We start from the raw sequence: 8,852 nt of genomic DNA on the forward strand, positions 1-8,852 counted from the left end.
GTCAGTCAAAGCCAAGAGTGCTCCGAGGAGCAATACGTACCCAGTGCTGTTTGCAGTCACGATAGGCCCTGTCATCTTGTCAGCAGTAGGCCGTCATGTTCGCCTGATCGCCTCACTGGAAATATTCACCACACATTGCCTTATCGCCGTTGTTTCGGAACAGACACCGGTAGCTGCGCTGTGCTGCTTCTTGGCACGGATCGTAGAACTCGCTTTTCGATTTGCTGCGAAGTGACTGTTAGCGCCAGGAATGGGAGCAGCGCGGCGCGGCTACCTTTCAAAGCGACGTCTTGTGTTGTCGTCCCATGGGGAGGAAGACTCATTCGACTTCGCGTCCTTGTCGCCAGAACCAGTGGCCATGATGAACGGAATATTAGAGAGCGGAATCGGCTTGGGTCTTGGTCTTTTGACCTCCGTTGTTGACGCTGAACGAGGAACGGGATTGATGATCGAGGCATCGGGGATGCAAGGAACAAAGTCGACATGGAATGGGTGGTTCAGCCACAATGACGCTAACGTGGGAGACCTCAGCCACAGGGAACCACCGAGGAGCGCCACAGTTTTTTGTCATGAAGGCTTCAGTGTGAACCACCCTCAGATCGCTTCGAGTTGGGTCTTGCCAATAAATACAAGGAAATCTGCGAGGCGTGTCTGGCCCGATCGAAATCGCCCATTCATGCAACGAATGAAGCCGTCTCTCAAGGATGGAGTTGATGTTCAACTTCAGACAGCGTTTGCCAATGGCAACTGGCCGCTGGCGGCGCGGCTGGCCGAGAGCAGGTTGAGGATGACGAAGGATCCGTACTACGAGGTTAGCTGCCACTTCATGCGCGTGTTGATGAGATCTAAACATTGTTCAAGATTGTCCAAGTATGTGCGCAATGTCAAGTTGACGAGCCATCAACCAAGTTTGCTGCGGTTGCTGCTGTGTCCAGACTACTCCGCGACAAACACCCCGCAGCAGGAGATTTCAACGCACTGAATCTACTCGAATGGGCGTCAAAAAGCACGGCCTCGCCGACATTCTTTGAGGAGAGCATCGGTCCTCTGCGCGCCCAAGCCGTCAAGGGTCGGCCCAAGGACAAGCACGCCGCATCACAATCACTCGAGTCATGCTTGACTCATTGGGACTTGAGAAGTGCTCAGCAGGTTCGACAACGGCCTACCGTGGATAATTTGATACGTTGCTAATGGGACGCGCGATAGATCGCAGCCGTACTTGATCGGTCATATCCCGATGAACGACGTTATCTCTTTTGGAACATCGCACTCACGTATTTGCTATCGGTGAGCAATTCGCCGCAAAATTGACGGGACGCATAGTGCTGATACTGCTATCTAGACGTCGGATCAAGCCGAACAGCAACAAAAGCGCCTTTACGGGACACTTGCTTTGAAGCAGATCCAAAAAGCTGCCCAGGTTGCGGAGCAGGTACGGTCCTCAAGACAGTCCCGATGACCACTCCTCTCTCGGTTAACTAACATCTAATTACCGCGTAGGTCAAGCCAGATGACAGAAGTGTTTCCAGTGGTTCGTACAGAGGCATCCGCACGGCTGAGGAGAAATGGCTCTTGTACCAGATTGTGGAAACACATGGCTCAGAAGCCGAGTATGAAGCTCTCGCCTACAGCCAAAAGTTCGGGCCGTTGAATCAACTACGGCAAGGTGACAAGACTCTATTTGCCAAGTATACTCAAAAGCTTGCCGCAGATGGGAATTGGGCAAGGATTTACTCGCTGTGCGAGGATGCGCTTTTGATGAAGACGGAGAATGGGACACTTGGTTTGCTCGCGTGCGACCATGATACATTGGAGTTGCTTGTTACCGCCGCCGGCCATGCTTGCGGCAGCGACGCTCGGTTCGTTACCTCCATGGAGCACTATTCCACGACATGTGAGCTGATGTGCTAGCAGGAAGAAGGTTGGCGAAATTCTTTCCACGCTCCTGAGCGCCCCTGGTCTCAGCTCGATCCACAGACGCAATATCCTTTTGGCTCGCGTGAACGCCACATTCACACTCCTACCCAAACATGAGGCTACGCCAACCTCAGACGGTTCGAACAAATATCTCTTGGACCTATGCGGATATATCCGAGACCAGTGGAACAATCCTTCTTGCTTCGAGGACATCAGTCGATTCCTAGACCTTCTCGACCATGACTCTCTGCGGCTGCTTGTTCATGAGCTTCTCCCAAAAGTTCAAGACGAAAAAGAGCTCCATAAAGCTGGGCAATGGAGGGTACTGCTCTTGAAAGTGGAATACCTGGCGTCTACAACGCGCCGCTGGGAGAATGGGCTAGGAAAGTTGCGCAGCCGCATCATCGACTTTTACGAAGAAGCGAACGCCTCATCGAGTCCCAGGAATCCCACAGTCTCTACGGATCTTGCATTGTTGGCAGCCTTTTGTGACATTCGGCTGGGAACATCGGAACATCTGCTCCACGCGACGTTACTCTTGGAGCATCAGTTGTCCCTCGATACCTCGCAGACCCAGCTCTGCTTGATGCTCATGCAGCTCCACCTCGCTCTTGGATCGGTCAAGCGAGCGCGCGAGCTTTGGGATGGATTGGCCGTCAAGCGGTCTACCATTGACGTACTGGCACCGCTGTTCTATGACCGCTTGTCGACAGTGGCACCGAAAATGCTGTCGCCGATTGACGATATGGGGTGGAAACTCATGGACACGTTTGTCCATCACTATGAGCAGTCACTCAAGACCCCCATGCACCGCCGACTTGTTGATACCTTGTATTCGGAGGCCTACAGCTCCATGATTGAGATCCCCTGCTTCGTGCGGAAATTGAGGTGGAGCACCACCAGAGCCATCAGTCTCGTCGAGGAATCAAGGGTTGGGCGCTTGAATGGCCTCGCCCAGCATGATGTGTTTTCCGACTGCCGATTCAGTAAGTGTATATGGACCTGATCTTGCCGCCACTGACATCCGCAGACGAGTTGGTAGACACTGCAAGTCTACACTCGAAGATTGATTACGGAGCATTTCCAGCGTGGGATAGTCAAGAGGCGATTCCGATACACGTGCTTCTTCGATACGGTCCATCGCCCAGCGTAAGTCCGACCTTGATGCCGGGGCATGGTGAAAATTTACTCACCGTATCGCTAGGCTCGTCGTGTGCAATGTGGTCTGATCACCGAGGCCTTTCACGATTTGTGGAGTGATAATTCAACAACCCCTGGATACAAAGTTCCTCGCTTGTCAACCCAAGGCGACTGCGCCTTCGCAGCTGAGACACTTGGGCAATTGAGCAATACTTTGGACAAGTTGCTTCTGGCTCAACAGGACGATCTGACGCCTGCGGAGGCTACCTGCTACGAACTACTCAGTGGTGTCTGTCTATTGATTGAGTTGTGTAGCAACGACCAGCAGGCCCCTGGGGTAATAGATCCTGTCATATCGCAATTGCTTGACGCGGTTGTCGCTGGCTTGGCTGGACTTGGCGCTTGTCTGCCCAAAGCACAAGATGAGGGCATCGAGCATGTGGCGGCGACGATGCGGTCCATGCATACGATTGGCATGTGCCGTGAAGCTGCCTCCATTGTCCAGATAGCCATGAAGCTTTTGAATGACCTGCGTGGCCAGGAGAAGGAGCAGGCCAACGTCTTCGGTGGGCGAAATCAATCGAAAGCTCTTTCAGCGAAGATTGAGTCGGTGCAGCAATCGGCAGGGACCGCAGCTACCGAGGCGCAAGATTGCATCGCATCCCTGGGCGGTTACACTGTCGATCATCTACAGAGCCACATGGACGCGTGGCTACTACGGACTGGATGTATGGATGAAAAGTCTTCGTACAAAGGCCAAGTGCGGGCCGTGGCCCGGCATCTTTTAGCGTCTGTTGGACCCTGATGAAAACAGAGACTCCGTCGACACAGCAACAAGATTCGAATTGATGTGTCTGCTGATAGATCCCGGCATGTTGTTCCTATCCGCTGGCCGGGACTGTTCTGAGATTCCTGACTCCTGAGTGCCCGGGGGGCATCGTGGAGGTCAATATAAACTCATAACATGGATGATGAGTTTCCCTGACAACGTGATCACCTTTCATAGCTCCTCATCATGATTACTCCTACAACAGATGGGCCCTCAAAAGGCAGCTTTCCTCTGGACCTGGGTTGCGAAGAGTTGTCTTCTCTCCTCATCCTCATTCCACCACCACAACATTGTCAGAACCACAACGATGGCGAAACCCGAGGGGCCATCACTCTCTCAGCTGTGGTTCTGGAACATCACGCCACTGCAATCCACTCATCCTACCAATCTTCGCGATGGATCTTTCTTTCAGATGCTTAAGGACCGTCCAGTCCGGCTGAGGGACCCACAGCTCCCTTCCAACTTCACCCTCCCATTTAATCAAAGCCGCTCGAGCAGTTCTACCAAATACAAGAAAACTGTCATTCCGATATTGGGGCATATATTTGCCATTATCAAACTCCGGGGACTTGAGAAATTGGAGCACATGTGGGGCGAAGACGAGCCGGAAGACCAAGAGTTGTCAACCGCACGTGAGGAAACCGACTGGGAGGCGGAAATTCCCAAGCTTCGAGGCCCCCCTAAGTATGGCGCCGAGTTCATCGAGTCACTGTGGAAGCTCGCTTCTCACAGTTACATGGAACAGTTGGCGCATGATCCCACCGTTCCGGAGCCCAAGACAGCCGAAGCATTGTTCTTCGAGTACATACTGCAGAAGGACGAAAACATCGGCAACAACGCTTGTCTTAAATTTGTCGTGGATAAGGGAGCGGTACTGGCTGCGATCCGGCAGCTGGATGGGTTGAAATCAAATGTTCGTTACATATACTCTACGTGGCCGCTCGCGAAGCCGCCCGGCCCCTGAATGGTACTGACAAGCGAGACAGGCAGACACAAGCCCTTCGGGCAAGGAAACAAGGGGCCGAAGCCCACCGGAAATCCCGAACGCAACCGATGATTCTCCTGGGACTACGCGTTCCAGAAACACCAGCAACAAAAGAAGGAGGCTCAACCGTTCTGTCAAGGTCCAGAGTTCTATCGAGACCCCCAACACACCCAGTTCATCGCAACAGACGTCGTCGCGTGCGCCAACAGAACGGCCGTCTTCACGTGCGTCCTCAGTCCAGCCCTCAAGGAAGAAAGAGCACAAGAAGCCACGCAGAAGTCATCCTGCGGAGATTGTCGACCTCACTATATTGTCCCCTGAACCAGAAACACAGTCACCTGGCAGAGCGGCAGAAACCAGTGAGCCACAACAGACGACCCCAATGTAAGGGGGTTCAGGAGACAATACCACTTCCCAAGGCAAGTCTTACGGGCCCTCCTCGGGCAGCATAAGTGCCACAGACAAGAGTTTTAGGAAATATATGTTACGAAAGATTGATCACACCAGTGCCCAGGTCCAGTATGAAATGGATGTGATTCGACTCGATAATAGCAGGCGAGCCTTTGAACAATCACCCATTCGCGCCTACGACGACTTGCCCATCATGTCGCTCCCGCAACGCGCCGAACTCAAAGGGAAGATGAACGACCTGAAGAGAATGCGGTCGCTCTACTGTCAAGTTGAGGAATTTGATCCAAGGCTGAATAAAGGCGACCTTGATCGAATGCTGGACAATATTGTCGATGCAGTAAATCTGCAGCGCGCAAAAGCCGACACTCGGAGAAACGAGACCATGGAACACTTGAAGGAGATGGACGAGCTGGGTAAAAAGCGAAAGGCTAGCGCGGAAAAGGTTGAAAGAACACTCAAGCGTCTTAAGGAATGCGAGTTCCCGGAAGCTGGAGCTACGTGAGCTGGAGCTATATTAAGACCAGCCTGAGTGTGGTCTTGGCTCGCGTCACTGGACTCTCAGGGTTGTACGCTTGCCCTGTTCCCTCTTTACTCATTGTCTCCTGTCTTGCATACATCCCTCATTCCCTGTCTCTTTATCAGGCTCGCACCTCTCTCTCTGCTTGTTATTTGCTTTACTTACCATAGTACATCCTCTTTTCAGTTCATAATTTCCAAAGTATCTGTCACATTATTTGTTGCGTGTCTGAAGTGAGCTATATATGAGAAAGTTGGCTTGATGCATTTTGTCATCATTCGTCGCGAGCGAAGTTCAGCCAAGACTTGGCTTCATCATGTGCCTTTCCCTAACTGCCTCCGACCTGATCATGTCATAGACGTTAGTTCAAAAGAAGCTGGGGGCTCTTGGGGCGTGCCGTAGCATTGCGCCAGCGGATTCGATGCTGATGTTGGGTATGGGACAGCCGTTCTCGCGTCCATTGCGTGGCCAAGTGTTGATAGGGCCCAGGATGACGTCCTCCGCGTCAACGTCATACTTGCTATTCTCAAGATGTTTCAAGTCTGGTGGCAGGTCAAACGAGGGACAGACGAGGGCATCACCCTCAGCACTGAGCAGTCCTCTTTGGCGCCAAGAGTCGCGGCTCCCGAGGTTTAACAGGATGTACATCCTCCAGACGATGAAAGAGTGGCCAACGGCTCACCAAAGCAAAATCCATCCTGAAGAGTAGAGAATGAACATAGAGTACCTGCTGCCTCACCAGACATCGTGGCACGGCGATATGTCCCCACCGCTGCTATAAGCGCGTTGCTCGAATACCTCCCGATGAAAATTCGTAGGAAGCGCAAAAGGCAGTCAAGGACTCAAGGCTCAACAAGTCTGGTAGACTGCTCCGGCTTGTGGGAGACAATGGCTGTGTCGGGCGGCCTGTAGAGTGGGTAAAAGAGAGCAGCGTTCTGGGATGTCCGGTTTCGTCGACTCCTTACCTTTGGAGGCCGTCGAAGAAGTCGGGGACCTGCGTTGTTTGATCTTCCAATACGTGCGTCCTCCAATACGTGCAGCTTCGATGTCAAGTTGCGGAAACAAACAAGCGGAAAACATACCACGTTTGAGAATCAGGACCATCCGACCTCGACCTTCCCACAATGCCGCGAGCCGAGTGAACGTCGACAGCTACCGACAACGTCAGTCAAGACTTTGAAGCTTTGCCATGCATCGACCACAGCATCATCAGACAAGGGCTCGCCAGGCAAAGAGAGGGCCATCGCAGTTGAAGTACTAGTGAATGCATATCGCGCGAATCGCTCTCCGCGATCGTTTTCTCTTGCCCCACGGAGGGCGCAGTCCTCGTTGAACCAGGTCTCTCGCCTGCTGGGCCGTGTTGCCGTGTTCAACGTTGGAGTTAACGTCCCCGCGACCATTGCCATTGAGATCGAGACAGGATTGGTGCTGTGTGCTCGGGTCATCGCTGCTGTGGTGACTGACAGCTCTAGTGAGTAAACGTCCGTCGCGACATCTCGGTCTGTCGCGGCAATCCCTCGCATACGGTGGGCTGATGACCTTTCATTTTTTCCCTTTTCTGGTGAAGCGCGTTTATGAATCTGCCCGCGCGGTTATCGTGGGATTCGTCCAGACTCTGTGGTGTTTGGGAAATGCTCGGCATTAGCACTTGGCGGACTCTGCGACGTCGCGAGATGCGGACCCTGATTCCTGCGGCGACAAGTGTCTCATGTGGCCTCCTCGCGATAGGGCAGACCACAGGCCAAGAGCACATCGCGACGTTTTGTCACCTACAACTCTGGCACTCACACGTCTTACATTTCGTCGCTGCAAAGGTTTGTTTGCCGGTAACCGACTTTCTCTCACGCACCGCTCAGATGACGCAGGCTGGGGTCCCTGCGACGGTGCCGGTCGCTCAGACATAAGTAGATGCGTCGTCTTCGCCCCATTGCCGACTTGCCAACCTGCTCGTCTTTCCGTGTTACATTCTTTCATTTGGTCAAGTTATAAGACGTTTCTTTATTGTATTTTGATCCTATTCTTTCGCTCCCTTAAAGGACTCATTTTCTCCCCAGGCTGGTTCCTGTTTCAGATACCCTTTCACGATGCATTTCAACGCTTCCTTGGTCTGCCTGCTGGCTACATGCTATCCTTCCTTTGCTCACGCTACGACTCGACCGAGATCCCCCTTCACCAGGTCCTTGCAGGTCCGCCAGAACGGCGGGAATGGCCAGTTGAATCAAGATGTCATCCAGCAAGCGTCGGCCAGCGACGGCGGACCTTCGAATGGGCAGGCACCATCTCAGACGTGAGTCTATCTCCATCGTGAGCAGGTGACTAGAGTCGGAGTCTAACGCTACGCCAGAGACAACAACAACTTTATCAACTTTTGCCAGGGCCAAGACCTTACCAACGGCGAGCAGAAGCAGGGCGGCTCCTGCAACGGAATCCGTGAGACCAAATTGACAATACGAACCTGTCCTGTATTTCTGACAAGAGAACAGCAATGGGCAAGATCCCATCAACGAACCGCATGGTGTCCGCCATCTTCACCAACCCAAAGAACGGCGATACCATCGCCTCCAACACTGGCTTCACCATCTCGGTCCAGATGCTGAACTTCGCCCCGGGCACATTCACGAACCCGGACAACACGTACTACTCGGCGCCTCAGGACCTCGACGGTAACGGCAACATCATCGGCCACACCCACGTCACCGTCCAGGACCTAGGCGGCGACCAGAACCCGACCACGCCCCTCGACCCCACGACCTTTGCCTTCTTCAAGGGCATCAACGACCAAGGAAATGGCCAGGGCCTCCTGTCTGCCGACGTCGCCGATGGCCTGCCCGCGGGTAACTATCGCTTGTGCAGCCTTGTCGCTGCCGCCAACCACCAGCCCGTCATCATGCCCGTCGCCCAACGCGGTGCGCAGGATGATTGTGTGCGCTTCACCGTCGCGGACAACGGCGGCAACAACAACGGCGGCAACAACAACGGCGGCAACAACAACGGCGGCAACAACAACGGCGGCAACAACAACGGCGGCAACAACAACGGCGGCAACAACAACG

At 53.5% G+C, this 8,852-nt stretch overlaps 4 protein-coding genes across 4 annotated transcripts in view; 3 read left to right on the forward strand and 1 right to left on the reverse strand.

Moving 5' to 3' along the window:
• Position 1: 1 nt before the first annotated feature.
• F5Z01DRAFT_631467 (uncharacterized protein) lies at positions 2-360 on the reverse strand (the record flags this gene model as incomplete). Its single annotated transcript, XM_046261791.1, has 3 exons — positions 2-68; positions 117-224; positions 275-360. The coding sequence occupies 3 exons, from the start codon at positions 358-360 to the stop codon at positions 2-4; spliced, it is 261 nt and encodes an 86-aa protein (XP_046113479.1).
• A 325-nt stretch (positions 361-685) lies between these two features.
• F5Z01DRAFT_697729 (N-acetyltransferase B complex non catalytic subunit-domain-containing protein) lies at positions 686-3,977 on the forward strand (the record flags this gene model as incomplete). The annotated part of the gene is made up of 8 exons (XM_046266332.1): positions 686-811; positions 862-1,149; positions 1,207-1,287; positions 1,343-1,432; positions 1,501-1,859; positions 1,915-2,903; positions 2,948-3,066; positions 3,122-3,977. 8 exons carry the CDS (start codon positions 686-688, stop codon positions 3,860-3,862), a joined length of 2,793 nt encoding a protein of 930 aa, XP_046113480.1. The 3' UTR covers positions 3,863-3,977.
• A 216-nt stretch (positions 3,978-4,193) lies between these two features.
• F5Z01DRAFT_641095 (uncharacterized protein) lies at positions 4,194-5,784 on the forward strand (the record flags this gene model as incomplete). Its single annotated transcript, XM_046262563.1, has 3 exons — positions 4,194-4,799; positions 4,873-5,230; positions 5,291-5,784. The coding sequence occupies 3 exons, from the start codon at positions 4,194-4,196 to the stop codon at positions 5,782-5,784; spliced, it is 1,458 nt and encodes a 485-aa protein (XP_046113481.1).
• Positions 5,785-7,603: 1,819 nt separating this feature from the next.
• The window catches only part of F5Z01DRAFT_494346 (uncharacterized protein), a 1,977-nt gene continuing 728 nt past the window's right edge, over positions 7,604-8,852 (forward strand). The window contains exons 1-3 of the mRNA XM_046260219.1: positions 7,604-8,086; positions 8,144-8,229; positions 8,283-8,850. Of these exons, the coding sequence (XP_046113482.1) occupies positions 7,884-8,086; positions 8,144-8,229; positions 8,283-8,850 (857 nt within the window). The 5' untranslated portion in view covers positions 7,604-7,883. The remainder of the gene's footprint in view (positions 8,087-8,143; positions 8,230-8,282; positions 8,851-8,852) is intronic.

Source organism: Emericellopsis atlantica (genome assembly GCF_019669845.1).
Source record: "Emericellopsis atlantica unplaced genomic scaffold F5Z01scaffold_61, whole genome shotgun sequence".
NCBI lineage: Eukaryota > Fungi > Ascomycota > Sordariomycetes > Hypocreales > Bionectriaceae > Emericellopsis > Emericellopsis atlantica.